Here is a 21,709-nt window from a genome sequence, read left to right on the forward strand (position 1 = left end):
TTTTAAAACAATGCTGTGCATGGAGCCATTGACTTGAGCAAAGGCTTTGTGGTCCTCTTTGAAGTTGCGGGAGTGGAAGTTGTGTGTGTTTTTTGAGCCTTCAAAAAACACCATAATGGAGAAGAATGTGTTTTTGATGTAAGTGGATAACCAGGAGACTCTGATAGGTGCTAAGTTGTGCAAGTTATGTCAATACCACTTATAATGACTTCATCTGCCAGTTACTGTGTTAATGCCCTTGAGAATTTACATTCCTAAGAAGCAAACCATTCTGAAGAAAAAGCATACATATTTTTTTATATTTGTGCTTTCAGACAGGTCAAGCATTGGGCCAAGCCAAGGCTGTCGTTTTCTCTATTTGGCATAGCTAATTGCAAATAGCTTCAACTCTTAAAGCTAGCTTATGTGAGGACAATTTGATTGATGTTACGCCATTATGTTGCATTTGTTAGATTGAAAAAAATATTTGCTTTTTGGCTTGGAGAAGTACTGAACAGCACGGAAAAAAACAGTCTACAACCATTATCTTAATGTGAACTTTGGAACTTCATAAAAACCTCTTCTCTTCTTCTATAACTGCTTTATTTCCTATTTCCTTAATTTCCTTGGTGACTGAATCTAAATAAATGTGAAATGGCCTCGTTGGATACGACCCCCTCTGCCCCGCCATTCCGCCATCACCACAGCTGGGGGGCAGAGCATCTGCCGAGGGCCCTGTGCCACATTCCGCCATCGCCATGGCATCACAGCTGGGTTTCCAATCAATCTGCACTGCCACTTTTCCTGCATTCCGCCATTGCCATGGCAGCACAGCTGGAGTTCACATGGATACGCCGCCCTTTGTCCCATGTTCCACTATCACCATAGCAGCAGCACAGCTGGGTCTCCCAATTTGTCCGCACTGGCCTGCCCTAAAAATCACCACCATCACCACCCCCATCACAGCGGAACAGCTGGAGGAACGGGGTATCGGCGCAGACCCTCTACTGTTGTGTGGTATACCGATACTAGACGGGTATCGCGATACCCTGCTGTTAGAAATGTTACAATTCTCCATTTTATTAGCGCACTTGAAGAATGACAAGTGTTTTGATAAGAGCCAACATGAACCCCGCAGCTGTCATGTGACCAAACGAGAGGCGTGACTGCAAGTACGAGTGCGCCTGCTGATGGTCCATATCTGTAGAAAAATATTTTTAAACCAAGGAGAGAGGCAACATGTTGAACATGGCTTGGCACCTCACAGAAATGCATGACAACTCATATTTATTCCATTACTTTTTTTCTTGATGTTTTATGAATTAGAGTATGGTGTGATGCCATATCATGATATTGAGTTGTTTATGGTAGGCATTATATTGACATCATAATTTTGGTGTATTGACAACACCATGACCCACCCCTCCACACACAAAAAAACAACCCCTGTTGACTCTGCCAGGCTAGCACTGCTGGAGCTTGGAGAGGGAGCAAGTCTTGGAGGCGATTGCCCCCGTTTTCTGCAGCGATTCTGCGCGGCAGCTCTGTAAACTTCAAACAGCCGCAAAGCACAATGCACAGACGAACACTGGAGTTGAAAAAAGTTGATCTTTTTTTTCCTGTAAGCACTTCAAAGCGTCACTCCAGAGAAAAGTCGTGATTGTATTTTTGGGGGAAGGAAAGTCGCAAGGGTGTCGGAACCATCAGTTACTATGTTTGCTTGTTTGGAACGGGTCTGTTCCGGCAGGTCTGTTTGGGCTATTGGACGCTATTGGTTTCAGAAAAGGTTAGGTTCTGATAAGGGATGCATCTTGACAAGTAGTTGGAGAACAGCTTTTTGAAACAGATGGCAGAGTTAAATGTGTTTAGTCAATTACCAATCCTTTTTATGTTTAAGGCCACATCAGGACATCAAATAGCAATGATATGTTTCCTCCACACACAATTAACCCTGCTTAAGTAGTTTGTACTTTTAGAAAAAAAGAAGACATGAAACAATTCGATTGTGAGTTTGATATTGTCTTATGTTAACACAGTTTCCGTGGCAACAATGTTGAAAGTTTGGTATGAATTAACTATTTGTGTGTGATTCAAGCTGCGTGTCTCACAAAGACTGTTGTCTTTGATAATAGTCCACTTCTCATTTTGATGGACCGGTATCTTTGATCATGGATCCATTTGGCGTGTCGAGTCTGTTGTTGGAAGCCGGCTTCAGATGCATATGATTGAACTTGCACTTGTGATCTCAGTTCTGTGGGCATTTTAAAAACCAGGGCATTTGATGGGAAGTCCTGGTGCTGCTCCCGAAGTCTATGTTATTAGCAACCCCTCATCTCTCTGTTCTCTGTTTGCCTTTGACCTCGACTTGATATTCCTCTCTCTCTGTCTCTCTCTCTCTCTCCCTCTGTCTCTCTTTCTCTCTCTCTTTCTCTTTCTCTCTCTCTATATATATTTCCATGGAGTTTGTCTATTACTACACACTGCTCATTTATGATTGGGGCTGCAGGCTTGTTTAAACCCCCCCACCCCCCACCTTCCCAACCCCTCCTCATTGGCGCACTGTTTCCGCCCGCATCCCTGCTGTCAGCCATGCTCACTGACTCAGAAACAATTACCTATGGGGGACCTTGATGACTTGAAAATAATTCAATTAATTCCCCTTGATTTCACTTGTAATAATGCCTGGCACACTGCATGCACTCTCCGTCTTTGTCGTGCGAGAGCGTCATGGCATGGAATGTCAAGGAGGGCCCTCTCTGATGCCATATAGAAAGCAGACCGCCCCAACTTTGGCTAAGAGGGAGAAGTTATAAAACACACTAAATCACTAGAGAGAAAATGGTCTAGGGGGTTTGGCAGCGAAGAGGAGTTAAATGGATGGGGAGTGAAGCAGTCAGCCGATGGATTGGGGAGAGAAGGGGGGGGGGTGAAAGAAAGACACAGAGAAGGTGCAGGGGAAAAAGACAGACAAAGAAAGAGTGGATTGAAGAGATGGAGAGTGGCCAGGGAGCGCTCCTGTAGAAGGTGAGGAACGTAAAGCGAGGGGAGAGGTCAGAAAGCAGGAGGGGAGAGGTTAGAGAAAAGGCGACCAGGGCTGGCTGAGCAGAGATGAAGGGGCACCTGCAGGGCCGCTGAAACAGTGCAGGTTGCTAGGAGACAGGGGAAATGGGAAGAGAAGTGCTAGGAGGGAGAGAGAGAGAGAGAGGGAGGGAAAAAGAGACAACATGAAGAGGTCTGGCTCTTTACCTTTGGCTACTCCTTGTTTTTAGTTCCTGAAAAGGCATCACACTACATGTAAATGGACATCAGTCACGGAGGCAAGCAATAAAGACGGAGAAAAGAAGGCAAGAGAGAGCCATAGGGATGTCATGAGTGTCCGACTGGAGACCTGTGATCTGATCATGCTTTTCTTTCTCTTAACACACACACACACACACACACACACACACACACACACACATGCATAACAATCATAAAAATTGAGCCTGACACTGAGAAACACACATGGTGCAGTGTCAAGAGGAGAAAGTCATTACACACACAAGCCGACCAGCCCCCTACGTATGCATAATTTAGTGGGAAGATGTATCAGTAATTGGCAGGGTTTAAACATCTTGAGCTGAGGTAATTGAACAGTCTCCTCACTAATGGAAGCGTGTCGGACATGAGCTTCCACCCAGCAGACAGTGAGTGACAGGAACACTTACCGCCGAGAGGAGAGAAGGAAGAGAGAGAGAGAGATAAACGAACGGGATGGGGAGAGAGGGAGATAATGACGCAAAAGGAGTGTGGAAAAGGAGAAAAAAAAGGAGTGGTGGAGAGATAGACAAGAAGGTGAACTGGAAGATGTGTGTAAGAGAGAGAGTGAACGAGTGAGAGAGGAGAATGGGGGGGGGGCACTGGTTGATGGGGGAGAAAAGCGAGAGTGAATGACAAGACAAGTCTTCTTCTTTTTTTTGGGAGAGGGGGGGGGGGGTGGGAGGGTTGTTGAGAGGTGCTCAGATGAAGATGTCATGATGAGAGGCAGTGCTGGGAGGGTTTTTAGAATCGAGGCTGTCAGGAGAGTCTGCTGGACTGGGCCGCTTTAGCAGCGGCACTCCACCTGATTGTCTCGTTTTTTAAAGGCTCTCGGAGACGACAGAAGGGACTCTGTGCTCTCTCAAGTTACTCACCACTCCCAAACTTGGCTGTGAGAAAGAGGGAATAAGAGAGAGAGAGAGAGAGAGAGAGAGAGAGAGAGAGAGAGAGAGAGAGAGAGAGAGAAAAGATGGAGACAGAGAGAGAGAGATTGGTTTGTTTTGCCTGGTTCTTAACATCTGGAATATTGCCGCATTCAGTAAAAAAAGATCATATTCATCTCAGAGGCTATTAAGACCAGCAATTCGGCTACGCTACGCTGCCTTGACTGTCAGCTCTATGGGCAATAGTGATTCGATGAAAGTAGTTTGGACAGAGGGGACACAACCCACTCCGCTGAAACCCCACATGACTGCACTAAAGAAAGAGAGAGAGAGAGAGCTGAAAGGGAAAATAACTGAAAGATTAAAACAAGGAAGAGAAAGAGAAGGGGGGGGGGGGTGAGTGTGTGTGTGTGTGTGGGGGGGGGGGCGGTGAGGGGGATGACAGAGAAAGTGGGGGGGGGCGCATAGAGAGGGAGAAACCCAGTAAACAAAAGAAGCGCAGCAGTGTGGAGGGAGTGATTGCTGAAGCCTCCTGGAGACTGCTAACATTGCGGGGCCTGTTATGCAGGCAGAGGCGGTCCACTCCATTCATGAATCACACTGGCTCAGAGGTGCAGTGGGGAGAACAGCACCAGCGCTCATAAATAAGGCAGCAAGGCGCTAGCGTCTGCCACCGAGCCACAAGGCACCGCTCCGTCTCCGTTATGTAACGCCGCAATGCAAGCCCCTGCAAACCCACCGCAGAGACCACTACCGCAAGCTGGGGACCACACACACTCACACACAATCACGCACACACACACACACACACACACACACACACACATGGACAGTTATACTCAAAATGCCTCCTCACGATACTGACTCTGGGCACATCCCCACTAGCACCAGAAACCCAGCACTCTCCCCCACACAATGAGACACTTTTTTTCCACATCAACAGAATTAGTCATGCGCTGTAATTCAAGTGCGAAAAAAGACTGAATATCTACCATATTTATGGCAGCGATTCAACACCTCCATCCTCCATTTTTTTATTTATATACATTCTTTTTTCGTTTGTTTATCTCAGTCTCCCTCGAGATGGTCACCCCAGGATCCTAGCATCGATCTGAGATGTTTGGGGATGGCTATCTGGGTGCCATAAGAGTGTTTTATCTCTATTGGATCTCAGCACTGTCTCCTGCTCTCTCTCTCTCTCTCTCTCTCTCTCTCTCTCCCTCTATCTCTCTCTCACTCACTCTGTCTCTCTCACTGTTTCTCTCTCATGGGGACCCTCTAGACTCTCACATCAAAATGCCACGAAAATGCCAGCAGGGAAATGGCCAGCATTATTCACAGCCCTCCTCTCTCTCTCTCTCTCTCTCTCTCTCTCTCTCTCTCTCTCTCTCTCTTTCTTCTCTCTCCTCTCTCTTCTCTCTCCTCTCTCTCTCTTTGCACACACCTCACTGCTGAGAAACACTGGCAGCCTTCCTCGAGAGCTCCTTCATTATCTTACCTGAAAATGCCAGCGCTGGCCCATCCCCACTTTCACCAGACACTGCAAAAAGTAATGCATGGGTTCCAGGAAAAAAAGAAGGTAAAGAGTCAGGGAGAAGAGAAGGAAAAGGCAGGAAGAAAGACAAATCAAGCTTCACATCTTGCCTTTTCTCATTTCTCTCTCACTCTCTCACTCCCTCTCTCTCTCTTCTTCACTCTCTTTTCTCTCTCTATTTGTCTCTCTCGCTCTCCCTCTTTCTCAAGAATGTCATCTAGACAATGAGGCTGACTGGGACTTGATTTTAATACAGAGGGAAAACAGCACGCTTCATATTTGATGAACCGGATCAAAGCGGAGCCATCGTTGGCTGCCACGGGAGGTGTCTCTTCCCTTTCATTTTATTTCAATACATTATTTATTTTTATCTTGACAAGTTAATGTGGGTTCTGGGGGTGTTGGAGGGCTCTTTGATATGAACTCTGGCGAAGCACAAGAAGGCCTCTGTGTCTTCTTTATATGTTTGTCTTATGTGTTTATGGCAAAGCACCGCTCTGGAGAGGTGGATGTCACTGCAATATTGATAAAAGTAAGCTCTGGAAATGTCAGTGTTGGTTTCACAGGTATGCTCAGATGGCGTCCAAAAAAAACAAAACCAGAGGGGGGAAAAAAGAAGCGAAAGATGTCTGTGACAGTTCAGTAGGACCGGCGGAAACCGAGAAGAAACAACATCCCTAGCCTTTTCATTAGGAGAGAAAGAGAGAGAAAGAGAGAGTGAGAGAGAGAGAGAGAGATGTGCCATTGCTTTCAGTGGATGAGATAGGAGGCGTCGGAGAGGTAAACACCACAGAGAAGAGTCGTAGTCGTGATTTATTTTAGAAACAGAGATGCACGCGCAGGCACTCTTACACACAGATACACACACACACACATATGCACACAAGTGAGCTAACGTATACACATACATCAACAGGCACACATACAGACAGCTCTTCTACACATACACATACACACACACACACATGCACACACACACAGAAGAATGTACACATTTAAACATGCACACAATCATGCATGCTGAAAACACAAAACACCTTGAGTCAGCTGAGTAAATCTCAAATAGGCCCATAGAGATTCACTGGCTTCTCTTTACCGTCCCCATAAAGATACAGTGGCAGGAGCAAATGACTGGGCCGATTTATGGAGAATCCAGGCAAACCGTAGTTCTAAATTCTAAACTAAATTGGTCGTCGTTGTTCGCTGATACTCCTCATCCAAAAAAAAAAGGAAAAAGACAAAAAAAACGCCGATGTCCCTGTTATTAAGAGTGAGTGCTTCGCACATGCTAAGCAAGCTCCATTAGCTGACAGTTAGAACAGGCTGTTAGTGGGTGGGTTCACACAGGGAAGACATCTGCACATCGCCAAGGTGTCGCCTGGTGCACTGAGCGGCGCGGTCGAAGACGATGATCGCTGTTTAGTTTTGCTCGTCTGTTGCCGCGCGGTTGCATTGTACTTGCGCGCACCCATCCGTCCCACCCGAGCCCTGGATTTCATCACCCTTCCTCTACCACCCAAATGGTATTGGACCCAACAGACTGAAACCACCCTTTCCCTAGCCCTTCCCGTCAAGCAGATAATGTGAAGTCCAATGAGCGGTAATTCTCCGTGGATGCCTTTCAAACTGAGGAAGTACATCCGCTTAGCACCATTTGAAAAAGTGGTACTTTAAGCTAATGAAATGTCTTGAACGTCTATAAAAAGAGGAAGAAGAGAAAAAAAGACATAACGAGTTGGCCATTGCATCTCTATCCTTACCACCAAAACAGTCTATTTCACGGATTACCTGCTCACTCAGGAAATGATCAGGTAATTGAAGATAACGCCACTTCAGTCCGCCGATACCACCGTGTCAGTGCTGATGTCAAGTTGGCATAATAATTGGGTCTCGGGTTGTCAAGGTGCATTTGGAACCTCATAGATTCTGAATATTCTTTTCTAATGCATATTGGAATGGCACGGACAGATGGAGGACCAAGGTGAATAGCTCTTTTATTCATGCATTTGATGTGGAAAATAGTTAATAGACGCTGATGATTCGCAGAAGGCACGAGCCGTGGCTGGAATATGTTTCCTGTGTGCTTTGGCGGCATCAAAGCGAGTGCTCCCAGTCATGGTTTCTCCCCTCTTTTCCTCCCTAATTCGATTTATGCGACGGTGGTACTGGCCACAAAGGCCTTATAAAATCTATTAATGCGCATCAGTAGCATAATTACACTTTTGTGGTATGAATGGGGACTGAGGCCACTTAGACCTGCGCTGCAGAGGCTAACAGAAAGGCTGTTTTAATTACGCTGCATTTTATTCATCTGATGAGCTAATTAATGTCCACATTTTAGGAATGACAACAATGGGCCACCTGGCCATTGTATTGATGAGCCTCCTGCTGCAGTCAAATCCTCCCCTGGTGTCTGCTCCATATTCACAGATCTTTTTTATACAATTGATTAAAATGAGAGGGGGGGGGGGGGCGTTGAATAAATTCTTGGTAAATGGAACTGAATTTCACCCTCTCCCTGGAAAATCACCCATAGCTTGATATTCTGATGATTTTGTGTGTGTCTGTGTGTGGTGGTGATAGTGGGATGTTGGTGGGAACAGGATAAGGAAAGCTACACCCTCCCTCTCTGTCAACTGATAATTTAGACCTCCAAATTCAGCAGCAGACAAACGATCCGTCCTGACGTGTGCGGCAGGGAGGGACGCCGCCTGCGTCTCGTACTCTCCCGCCGACTCTTCGGCTGCAGTCAACCACTGACAGGTTATGGTTAGCATTGTTTTCAAACATGACATTACACAGGCTTACAAAAGCAGAGGTAATATATAAGTGAATGTGTTCTGGCAGCAGGCTCTGTAACCACCCAACTCGACATCACAGGAGATAAAGGAGCCGGGCAGGCTGGAGGAATAGGGAGAGATGGGTGGAGGAGGAGGGGGGGGGGGTGGTGGAGGAGGTGTGAGGAAGGGAAGAGGCTCGGTCTGTCAGAAGCGTGTCTGTCAGCGCTCCTCGAAATCAGGAAACTAATGCTTTTTGATGTATTAACCAAGAGGAGGGGGGAACTGTGTTTGGATGTGTGTGTGTGTGTGTGTGTCTGTGTCTGTGTGGGTGTGGGTTGGTTCATGGGTGGGTGAGTGTAGGGTGGTTGTGTATGTGTGTCTCCCTGCATCAGTGTGTGAACGGAAAAATAGAAAGACAGTGCATTAAGTGTGTGTGTTTATTTGTGTGTCTGTGTCTCTGTATATTTATTTGTGTGTGTGTGTGTGTGTGTGTGTGTGTGTATGTGTGTGTGTGTATGGGTGTGTGTGTTTGTCTGAGTGTGCCCGGGTATGTGTGTATAATAATCAGATGCAAGCGGAGCCAAGCTGTCTGATGTATTAATCATGCATTTGTGTGATTGAGAGGCTGTGTGCAGGGTTGGGTGAGCACTCTATCCATCTTCAATCAGTGTCTCATTCCTACCGCTGTGACAAAACCGTTAGCACTGGTTCATGGAGAAATAAGTGGGACCCATACAAACAGTATTCACACCACTGAATTCATATGCACCGTAGTGTATAGGTGGTTTGGTGAATGTGCAAACATCTAGTAAATATAAGGGAAATGAGCAAATAGAGAAACAGCAGAGAAGAGGAAGAACAAAATGGCCTAGCCATTTTATATGCATTTCCAAAAACGAATTCAAGAAAGTTTTATATTCATTAAATCATGGATCGCGTCCAGGGTCGCACTAGTGCTGTAATGTGCACAGCGTTCTCACCCTTTAAAGGCAGCAGAGGGCCATAATCGATTATAGTTTAGTCATGTGCATTTTTTTCCTCGGCCACTGGCAAATTTGAAAATAACCTAATGTTGTTTCAATGCATGCACTAGCACATATAAATAATTCAAGGCTTTGGCTGAGTGGTGCTTTTCCTACTTCTCTATACAACAGGATGTTGTATGATATTGTTAGAGTATAGGCTATTATGGGCTCATCAGCATTTCAAAAGATTTTTTCTGAGGCCTTGACAGTTTTGGGAGCATAAACTGATCAGACTACAATACCAGGAGTGCAGTGCATCGACCTTAGAGCATTAGATTAAGGGTTCTCGAGTTTGCATTCTGTAAGTGTAAAAAATGGACCCACTTACTCAAAACATGAAATATACTATGTGCTTCTGAAGTTAATATATAAGTAATCATGTACATGTTGCTGATCCTACGTGTTAAGTTATTATTTTTAATAACAGTGTATAAGTAGTAAATGAATAGGTATTAAATGAAACTATATTCTTACAAGGTAAGTACATACCATTACATGTTACTACACCAAGTAGATCTTGTAATAATTTTACTTACATCTAAAGCACAGTGTATTTCTTAGTCGTTTATAAGCACTCAAGGACACAATCATATAAAGCCTGGCTCACCAAAACAAAAACAGAATCACTCTGTAGTTTCTCAGTCATCATAACCCCCCACCACACTAAGTGGGGGCGTGGTTTAGCCTGCGCCATAATGTCCTCATTTGTCATCAGCGATAACATGCCTCCACTCTGACCCCAAATTCTTGGGCAGTCGGCCAGAGAAGGGAAATTTTTCAGCTCGTCGTCTTCTAGCCGGAGAGTCCTCTTCTGTCCTGTTTTATTGTGCCACGTGTGCTTCTTTTGTCCGACTGTGCGGATTTGTGGCTCAGGGGTCTGTCTGCAGCTCGTCGCTCGGCTAGGCGCTTGACATCATCAGCCGGGTAATGAAGTCCCTCTTGCGTTGGGCCGGCACACAGTTGGAGCGCGGTGATGGATGCGCTGCCGAATCGGCCGCCACTGCCTGTCCATTACTGGGGGGAGGTCAGCAGACCACCACCACCCCCGAAACACCCCCTCCCCACCACCAAAAGACCCCGCATGGACAGAGCCAACTGCCCCCCCCCCCCCACCACGTCCACCATCCCTCAGCGGGACGGCCTGTATCCCACTGCTGGGTAAACGGGGTCACCCTCAGCCCGGGCGCATCACCTCTGGCTCTTTATTAGCCCAGTGACCTATAAACACCCACAGAGCCAAGTCGATATCCCCAAACCAACCAAGCCAAGAGAGCAAAGAGAGGCCCAGAGATAGAGAGGAAGAGAGGGGGGAGGGAGGGAGGGAGAGGGACTCTTCTCAGCTGCAAAAATCTCACAAGAGCCCTAAGAAGTGGGGTATTGGCTGGGTGTGCTTTAAAAAAAGAATTCTCCAATTACTTCAAGGCGCCCAACATAGATGCACGTTGAGCTTTATCTTGTTTTTTTTCACAGACCTAATAAGCCATTATGCTTTGTTTAATTTGCATTATTCAGTAAGATATCATCAATTTATTAATATGGTCATTTAAGATTCCTACTCTGGTAATTACTATTGTTTAATGATCTGATTTTAGAAAGCTGTTTTCTAGAGGTTTCCGTGATTAACAATTTGCACACTGCACGTGTCTTCACTGCATCGAAGGGTAATTACTTTGGCAGTGAAGAAATGGAATAATATTTTTGTATGTTTCTTTTTTGAGACACCAAAAGTACAAAGCAATGAGAGCAAGAGAAATAGGCAGGTTTCTTTTCCACAGGAGATGATAAGAGTCGCAGGGAGACAGAGGAGGACAGAGTGAGCGAGGGAGGGAGGGAGAGGAACTTGGAAAGAGCATTTTCGTTCTTGACTTTTAAACATTTATCGCAGATCACTGATCTCAGACACATAAACAGATACACACACACACACACACACACACAGATAGACAACTGGCTGTGTACACAGCCATATGCACTCAGTCGCACACAAACAGACACACAGATGTACAAACAAGTGCCTTTGCACGTTCTCCCCAGACCCAACATGCCTTCCCACTTAATTGGAAATGTCGGATCAATGCACACTGATTACAAGGCTTCAGGAGATGGGTAGTTTCTGGCTTACAGAAGTACTTTCCAACGCCATCTTTACCCCTTTCCTTCCAAGAACATCCTCTCAGAGGCCCTCGGGAACCAGCGACGGCCCTAGTCATCAAGGCCGCCCGCCATCGATCACTAATCAGCTCTTAATTCATTACACGGAAAGCAAGAGGGGCTGAGGATTCGCTAGCATCGTCAGTTTCCTCTCAGACAACTTCACACAGACAGGCACACACACACACACACACACAGACAGACAGGCACACACACACACACACAGACAGACAGACAGACACACACACACACACACACACACACACACACACACACACACACACACAGAAATACAGACTTGCACATTGCCTCACACTGCTGTGTTCCCACCAGAGCAGAATGCACATGAAGGGGCAGGCGATTTGTTTGGTGCCTTTTGCGGCTTACATCCCCTTTGATATGTTCAAACTGAAATCCAAGACAGCCCCGGTCTGTGATGGGGCGGAGGTCTGGGAGACGGGGGCGGGGGGTGGTGTGTGTGTGTGTTGGGGGGGGGGGGGGGTTATGGCGAGGTACCGGCGAGGTGTTGTGAGGCGGGGTACTTAGCAGGGAAGGAGGGCCTTTTCGGTATTTGGGGTCGAGGGGTTGGTTGGGACACTCGGGGCGGAGTTGCCTCAGATCAAATGTTTTCTTGAATCTTTCTTTTTTTTCATGTTTCCCTCTCCCCTGCACCCCCCTTCTTTCTTTCTTTCTTTTTGATCATCATTTTTCTGCTTTATTGAGTTCTGTGAGGCCTGTGCCAGATCTGGACTTTTTTTTTCTGTGCCACACTGATAGATCAATAGAGAAAACATGTCCTAGTTCCATGGCAGTGGCAGAATACTCCCAGCGCCAGATGAAAGGCCTCGGCCGCCTCTAATTAAACATTATTTTTTAATATCTGCTCCCTCGTTTTACATGGTAAAGCAGGCAACTCAAGGAATCGTTTGATTTATCCACCATTACGTAGACGAAGGGTGCAATTTTGGTTTTGTATTGGGGGGGGGGGGGGGTTAAAATTGATTTTCTGTCTAATGAACGATCTGCCCCGAGTCAGAGCGCGCTGAGTGGTGGGCCATGAAATCTACCCACCCCTACAGCTAGACCATCAACAGCTATTAATAGCATCAGAGGGGAAAAAAAGAGAGAGAGAAAAAAATGCAAAAAAGAGAAAGAAAACGGCAGGAAAGTAGGAGGGGGCAACAGATCTTGAGGAAGCCCTGGCAAGTCTTAAGCATGCTTGAAAGCTTTGTCATCTCCCACTACAATCCCATTATGCCCTGCAGCCTTACAGCTGCTGGAGTCGGAGCCCGGCACACGCCTTCCAGCCAGACACTTTAGGAATAGAGATATTAACTCAAGACGCAGGCAAGAGAAAAGGCGAGGAGAGGGAGAGGAGGAAGTTGGAGAGGGGAATAAGGTAGCCACCAGGGAGGGAATGGCGAGGATTAATTTTCTTCTCCCCGCACTTCTCCCCTCCTTCCATACCCTGCTCATCCTCTCCTTCTCATCTCTTTACCCCCCCCCCCCCCCCACTCCCAACCCCACTCACTATTGATTCCCTCATCCCCCTTTCAATGTATTTTGAGGCTTAATATATTTAAGTTCTCCCTACAGTGCTGGTCTCCATTCTTTGAAAGGCAGAAGAGGGAAAAAGAGAGAGAAAAACGTGCTTGGCGATTATGCCAAGCATTATGCCATTAGATGCATAGACGCATAGATGCATTAAAGACATATTAACATTTCATACATGAGAGATACACATCATAGGATAAGATATGTATCTCAAAGCTCAGATAATGGTGCTTGATCAGTTAGGAGAATGGAACAAAATGGGGTGAGAGAGTGACAGAAAGAGATAGACAATGGATGAGTGGCAGGGGAATGAAAGGGGGTAGAGTGGGAGAGAGAGAAGGAAGTGGTGGTGGTGAAGTGGGAATGAAGAGAGACAGATTGAGAGTGAGAGAGGAATGGAGGGAGGGAGAGAGGGAAAGAAGGGCTGCTGGGAGGGATAAGAAAGGGAAGCTGGGGAAAAGGCTGTGTAATCTATGTGGATAAAATGACAACACCCCTGATAAAAAAGAACTGTGAGGACTTTTGCACAGGCCTTGCATTCCCCCATCGAGATATGTATATGTATATATATATATATATATATATATATATATATATAGTTTTTTTGTTTTGTTTTTTCTGAGGAATCCAAGTAAGTTTTCTTGTCACTTTTGAGCACGGAAGTGTATAGATATATATATGCATTTGCAGGAAATCTGATTTTTTTTCTCACATGGAGTCGCAGGTATGCTTTTCAGATGTTATGAAATAGGTTTTCCCCTCTCTTTCTCTCTCTCTCTCTCTCTCTCTCTCTCTCTCTCTCTCTCTCTCTCTCTCTTCCTCTCTCTCTCTCCGTCTTTAAAGAAATGGCAGATGTCTCCCCGGTGCTGTGATATGAAAAATTCAATTTAACAGGATGAGAGAAAGAATGGCACATGGCCTATTTTCTTCCCCTCACACCGAGCGATATGAGAATGATGTTCTATTGTGAGGCGGGAAATGATGCCAATCGTGGCGCTGAGAAATTCCTTCATAATTCAATTCAATTTCCTCTAAATCCCAATGGCAAGCTACTGTGCCAAGAAAGCGGGTGGGAGGGGGGTTGAGGAGGGGGGTGGGGGGTGGGATGGAGGGATTTGGTGGCTGTCTGAGGTAGAGAGAAGGAGATAGTGAAATAGGAGACAAGGTAGTAGGTGAACGAGAAGGAGACTTTGATAGAGAGCAAGACAGAGGTAAGGACAAGGGGAAGAGTGAGAACAGGGACAGCGAGGGGGAAGGGAGGAGGAGGAGAGGAGGAGGACGTGTGACAGAGAGGTGTAACAACAGCTGTCCATTATTGTGCGATTAGAACTGTTTTCTTCTTCGCTCCTTGTCTTGGTTGATGGATAGGAGACTGAGGTGTTGCAAGGTTGACCACACTGCCAAAGGTCACAAGTTCACGTCCAGGGCAGAGCCACTCGATATTCATTGGATTTTTTGTTTCGTTTTCTTTTGTTTCAAACTATCGCAAGTTAATAAGTGTCAACGTGTTTATACAAAGGCACTTTTTCAGTCTTGTTTGAGTTGAATTTAAATTCATTTTCAGTATTGACTGTGCTGAAATGATATTGACCCTGGTCCCAACTCAGACATTGTTCCTTTGTAAATCTTGACATTCACAGCTCACCAAGCGTGTACTAACAACTGTTCACAGTTCATTAAATCATTTATATTCACACTCGTACTGTCGCAATCTAGTGGAGCTTGGCTGCAAATTGCATTGGGTGAAATTGCACCACAGCTCATGTTGAGGAGAAAATCTAAAATGTAAGCATTCAGACTTCACTTGAGTTCCAAATTGACAAAATGGGTGAGAAAGAGAGAGAGTGAGAGAGAGAAAGAGAGAGAGAGGAGAAAACCTGGTGTTCACAGTTCGTTAAAATGTCTGTGTAAACTTTGGTTTTCACAGTTAGTTAAGGCGTTTGTAAGCAGGCTTTGGCTCCAGCTCTCTGGGCGTGTGAGGGGATCAATGAGCCGACTCGTCTGAAGGCACGCGAAAGAACAGGAAAAATGAGCCGCGGGAACAAATATGACAATGAAGAAGTGCACCTCTGAAGAGACGCAGCACGCATAAAATCATAGAAAGTGAAGCGGAGGAGAGAAAGAATTGCACACGGATCTGTTTTTATTTTCTGTGCTACTCTCACCTTTTCTCTCTCCATCTCTCTCTCTCTCATGCTCTCTCGCTCTCTTGCTTTCTCTCATTCTCCCTCCTTCTCACCCGTGCACTCTTTCTCCTCCTTTTGGAGTTGTTTTTCTTTCTTTTTTTTTTTTCATAGGTGCAGTAGCTTGGAGGCAAGCAATGTGGCACTGGAGTCTTCAAAGAGACACAGCTACAACCAGAGAAGCGAGGACAAGACGAGGGGGAGGGGACCCGTGGCAAGCGGGGAGGGGGATTCGGAAGAAGCGGTAGGTTAGCTGGGTTGGGCTGGCAGGAAGGGAGTCACGCCGTGAAACAGACAGAGAGATACGTTGAGGTAACCAGCAAAGATGAAATGTAGTTGGATTGCGTGCGCCCTCGAGAGAGAGAAAAGGGGGCACGCTGGTGCGCCGAGAAGAGGAAGAAGAAAAGGAAATCTTTTAAAGTATTTATTTATTAATTTATTTATTTCTCGTCTCTTCACCGACACCTTCGCTAACGCTAGCCATTTCGCCGTGGCCATTTTTAGCCAGGGAAAAAGCATGCACTTAGAGATGATTCAGGGCCCGGGAAAAAGACTGCAATATTGTCACAGTGAAACCCTGCATTACAACGCGGCCCGGTTCAGATGGGGGGTATCTAGCTGCCACTTCAAATGACGGAGCTGGCTGTTCGCACCATTCAATATGACAGGATGCAGGAGTGATGGTGCGAATGAATCAGTCGTCGGGGGGAAAGCCTTCCCCAGCGCTTGGGCCCCTCATTTGCTCGCACACTCGTCCGTTTGCTTGCACGCTTGCTCGATGGCACCATGGCCTGCAGTGCAGAACCCCCAGTCAGTCACCCATACCATCACCACCACCACCCCCACACACAGACTCACACATACATACATACACACACTCACACATACATACACACACACTCACACACACTCACACACACACACACACACACACACACACACACACACACACACACACACACACACACACACACACCCTCTCCCCACTCCCCCAGCAGCACATGTCTCCCTCCATCCATTTGCGGAACACTTCTCACCTCGGACCACACCTAGCGGCATGATGGATGGACACCCCTCAGCCTACACTCACGGCAGGCAGCGGCGGTGCGAAAACCCACCAGGCTTTGCGGCTAAATCACTGTCCACCCCAGCAGCAGGCAGGCCCACTTCCACCCTGTCATCCTCCACCACTCGTTTGTTTTCCTTCGCTCTCTTGCTCCCTCTCTTTCACTCTCTGTCCATCCATCCACCCATGCTTTTTCTTCTGTTTGCATCACCCATACAAAGAATAGGTTATATCAGTGTTTCCCAAACTTTTTTTCTTGGGACCCACTTTTTAAAAATGACAGACCATCGTGACCCATTTCACTTCAGAACTAACATGCAACCACCAATATTGTTTTAGGCCACAGGTTCTCAACCCCACCCCCTCCTTTTCTATGCCCCCCCCCCCCACACACAACCATTCTACAGTGCCATATCTATAGCGCCTAGGTCTGGCCTACTACCACTACTATTACAGGAATTGGTAATACACTGACTCAGTTTCCCACAACTCTGCAATCTCAATTACACATTAAACAATGTTAAATATTTTCAAAGCTATAAATTCTCGCTCAGTTTTGTACAGGTTTTCCTCATCCTGCTTTGAACACAGTTGTGTTACGTTTTAATGCGCATCTGAGAGTTTGGGGATATTCTTGCATGCTACGCAATTGTCACTCTTCAACATAGTAAGCTGTTCCTGTCCTGTTCATCTAAAGAGAGATGTTGTAGGCTACGTTGCGTTGCAGACAAATGGATCCATAACACTGTTAATTCCGAATTTTAAATTGTGCTGGCGAAAATCTTCTGCGACCCACCCGTGGGTCACGACCCAGTCTTTGGGAACCAATGGGTTATTTGACCACAATACACGTAAATATGTGAAAGGCACAATATACCATTTATGGTCTTTATATACGTTCAGTGTGATTCAGTGTGTAGCTCTTGTAAGATTGTGTGCCCATCCTGGCAGCGATCACCGTGCCAAATTGTTGACATAAATATGACACATATAAAACTTGGCCATAACCACACTGGCGATATGATGATGTGTTAAAATACTGTATCGCCACTTGGGCTGAAGTGTTAGACAAGCTGTTTCAGCAGCAATAGCTGATGTAGAGAAAACTCTTATTTCACGCATATGATACTTTTTATGTTCAGTTATGAGCCAAACAGTGGATTCAAACAGTGGATTCAGAATCCATGTTTCTATAAAAGATATACGTAGGTAACACTTTACTGGACAGTATCTACATAAGAGTGACATGACATGAACACATGACACTGTCATGACGCATGAACCCTATCCCTAATCCTAACCCCTAACCCTAGGCCCAAACCTAACCCTACACTAACTTATCATGACAAAAACTGAATGACACTTAATAACAGAAGCGTTACGTTTATGACTTGTTAATATATTTTTTTTATGACACGTTCATGACGGTGTCATGTCACTCTTATGTAAATACTGTCACGTAAAATGTAACCAGAATATATTTAATTCAGTGACATAGGGAATTCAGAGCTGTGCATCTTCTGGACCATTCCCCATCTGTCAGTTGTGTTTCTGTTTGTTTTGTGTTTTTTCCCTGTTCTCCAGCCAGCTCCTCTGGCCTTTCCACGGCCCTGGGGCATTTCTCTTCATCCTGTCTCCGAGGATCCGGTTCCAAGGCTCTCTCTCTCTCCTGCCAGGCTCTCATCTTAACTCCCCAGCAACACCACCCACCCCACCACCACCACCACATCCATCCCCGAGCAGCATGACGCTCATCACCCCAATCCTCCTCTCCCGACTGTCAGTCTACTTCATGTATTTTCCAAGTCTTACACCCTCATCCTTGTCAGATGGTCTCTCTCTCTCTTAAATTCTCCTCTGTGTGCCTCTTAGTGCTGAAATACGAGAGGAATAGGTTCAAATTATAGCTAAATTATGTTCTGCTTTTGTTGTGGACAAATGTGTCTTCCTAATGGCTAGATTTAAGTAATCAGCTTAATGCAAATGTTGTGCCTTCCTTGTTGCACCAGTGGGAAGACTGATGACACAGTCTCTTTCTGATGCCAAAAAAGCAAACAGCAGGAAGCAGGTGCCGGGAATGCATTGTTTTGATCCGTACATGGAGTGCAGTAGCAGTCCAGACCCTCTTCCCTAATCTTTAGCTCCCCACACACACATCCCGACCACAAATCTAAATTCCCCCCGCTGGCACACCTCATAATGGGGAATAATGTCCGTGACTTTTCCTCACAGCGCTATTCTGAGCTTCCCTGATTTTGTTACAGCTCTCGCGGACCTGCTTCTCCCATTACCCTGCCACTCTCACTCCTATAGCCCCTTTTGCATGTATTTTTATTGCATGGATTTGATCAGATCATATCAGAAACCCCAGACTCACTCCCCTTTTTTTCCGTCCAGTTGGGACCCTGGCGTCCAGAGAGTAATCTCTAGTCTGAGGAGACCTTCGCTTAGCAGTGCAGAGCAGAGGGAGGCAGAGAGAGAGTGAGAGAGAGAGGAAGAGCGAGGGAGGGCTAAGGTAGGAAGAGAGAGAAAGGGGGAAGAGAAAGGGGAGAGGGAAGAAGAGAAGAAGAGAGAGAGAAAGGGTGAAGAGAGAGGGAGAGGGAGGAATGTGATTCCCATCTGGAGCGCTTCAGCTTGAGCACTCAGGGAAAACGCTGACTCTCTGGAGCGATGCCTAGAGGAACCGTTTTAGCAAGAATCCATATTTAAACAACTAAATGCCCCCCCCTTACATTTAAATAGTTATGTGTCTGGCTGAGAGACCTTTAATCACATGCTCTGAGCTCTCCTGGAGAATACCATTACTTCCCCCTCACTTACCTGTTGGCCCTACTGTTGCAGATGTTGGAGATAGTGTTTCTTTTAATTGAAAGATCACTTGAAATGTTATGACTGTTCACATCTGTAGAGCATGCACTAGGAAAAGCAAGGTCTTATCAGTGTAATTCAAAATAAGGTGAGATGGTTGTATCGTAGAATATGTGGAAATCTTATTGAGAGTACTTGGGAAAATGTCATTTGAATCCGGTAGAAGATGAGAAAAACATTTTTTCACAGTACATGAAGCAATGTCATTTGCATTTTCCACCCAGCACATTTTACGAAAGATAAACCAGTGACATTTGAACGTCTGCATTTGGATGTTACAAGTGTGGTGCACACTGTTTGTATTCATCTTTACACATCAAAGAAAGAAAATTAAAAATTAAAAGAAGGTTTCGCCCCAAGACAATGTGTGTCTTTTTCACATACATGTAGACACACACACACACACACAGACACACACACAAATGCACCAAAGAGAGAGAAAAGAGAGGCAATGCACTGCGAACTAACACTAGCACTGTTGGAGAGAAAAGGAGAGCTTTGATTGACAACAAAGCCTGTCGGACTGCCAAAGAATACTTATTTAACTGGAGAAAGGTGCATTAAAGTAATTACCCAGTAGTGGGCAGGCCATTGTATGTTTTGCTGGCAGTCCAGCACTTTGATCTCTGATGCACACCAGACTCATTTGGCAAAAAGATCAAACTATCAGGCAGCAATATTTCTGAATGTTCAAAATGATTTAATAATGAGACCCTTGTCCACAAAAGAAACAAGCTTGAAGTAGAGCAGCAATGTAGCAATTTAAGAAGCTCTCTGAATATTAATGCCCAAATAAGGAAATGGATAAACATGGGGTGGGGGGGGGGCATCATTGACAAGAACACATTTGGCCTGACTAACAGCACAGTGTTAATGGTGGCAGTATGTGTCTTAAATGGATGTGTTAATGAGTCTTTTATATGTGCGGGGAAATGGCGGTGTTAATGGGAGTAGGAGTGAGGTGGAAGTGAAGAGGGTGTCGGGGGCTTAGGTGCTGCGCAGGGGAATGGGGGTGAGTTATCGATCAGCTCTGGCCTTCTGCGGCACAGGAGCAAAGTCGGACAAGGCAAATGGAACCTCCTTTTTGCAGTATCAGTGATTTCCACAGGTTTATGAGCCGTGTATGTGTGTGTGTGTGTGCATCTGTGCGGATGTGCGTGCGTCTATTCATGGGTGTGAAGGCTTGACTGTGTGTGTGTGTGAGTGTAGATGTGGATGACTGTGTATGTGTGGAAGTGTGGGTGGTTGTGGATGCCTGCGTGTGCACCATACAGACAGCAGAATCCATCTAAAGCTGTGTACTTTGTAGAATACTGATGCAATCACAATCCGGCTCAAATTAGCAGGGGGGAACCTTCCTACTGTTTTACATTTTATGTAAGAGTGAGCAAATTAGTTGATATCTGCCTTGTTATTAGTCCCTTAGTGAAATATTAGCAACCACTGTGTTTCCTGAAGGGTGATATTACAAATTTGATGGTCAATTAGCCCACTTCTTTGGGTCCGTGGTTATAATTAGATTATGAGAATAAGTGCCAAGCCTTATTCTTTCCATATTCTTTTTCAGCTTCCTCATCGCCGAGTGACTTTCTCCACGACCAATCCCGTGCAGGATCTGCAGGACTCCTCTCAACAGAGTTACTATGACAGTGGCCTGGAGGAGTCGGAGACGCCCAGCAGCAAGAGCTCGTCTGGGCCCCGCATCGGACCCCTGGCCCTGCCCGAGGACCACTACGAGAGGACCACCCCCGACGGCAGCATCGGAGAGATGGAGCACCCGGAAAATGGTAGGAGACTCTGCTTTCTGGTATCTCAATGCTGTTGTTGTGGTTGTTGTTGCTGTTGTTGTTGTTGTTCTTGTTGTTCTTCTCCTTCTTCTTCTTCTTCTTCTTCTTCTACTTCCTCTTCTTCTTCTCCTTCTTCTTCTTCTTCTTCTTCTTCTTCTTCTACTTCCTCTTCTTCTTCTCCTTCTTCTTCTTCTTCTTCTTCTTCTTTTTCTTCTTCTTCTTCTTCTTCTTCTTCTTCTATTACTACTAATAACACTGGTACATATTCTTCATCTTCTTCAACTCTTATTCTTCCTCCTTTTCTTCCTCTCTATCTAATTCATCCCTGGCCTCTTCTCTTTCTACTTCCTCTTGGTCTTCTATCTTCATCTGTTACCTCAATCCCGCCCCCTTAATTCTTCAGAGTGGTAGTGAGCTCTTGTTGCAGGGTGGTGAAGATGCTGTGTTTAGCACTGAAATGTTCCTAATTGTTTGCTGTGTTTTCGCGCTCTCTCTCTCTCTCTCTCTCTCTCTCTCTCTCTCTCTCTCTCTCTCTCTCTCTCTCTCTGTCTCTCCCACTCTCCATTTTTATTGTTTGTTTTGGCAGGGGCAAATGAATGTA

At 45.8% G+C, this 21,709-nt stretch overlaps 1 protein-coding gene across 1 annotated transcript in view; it reads left to right on the forward strand.

Annotated features, from left to right (window-relative positions):
• The window catches only part of pcdh1a (protocadherin 1a), a 110,268-nt gene that overhangs the window by 69,500 nt on the left and 19,059 nt on the right, over positions 1-21,709 (forward strand). The window contains exon 4 of the mRNA XM_076274967.1: positions 20,889-21,108. Coding sequence (XP_076131082.1) covers positions 20,889-21,108 — 220 coding nt within the window. The remainder of the gene's footprint in view (positions 1-20,888; positions 21,109-21,709) is intronic.

This window comes from Alosa pseudoharengus, unplaced genomic scaffold (genome assembly GCF_046254945.1).
Source record: "Alosa pseudoharengus isolate Yale_2024_CS ecotype anadromous, Long Island Sound unplaced genomic scaffold, YU_APseudo_1.1 YU_APseudo_1.1_scf_8, whole genome shotgun sequence".
Classification (NCBI taxonomy): domain Eukaryota; kingdom Metazoa; phylum Chordata; class Actinopteri; order Clupeiformes; family Clupeidae; genus Alosa; species Alosa pseudoharengus.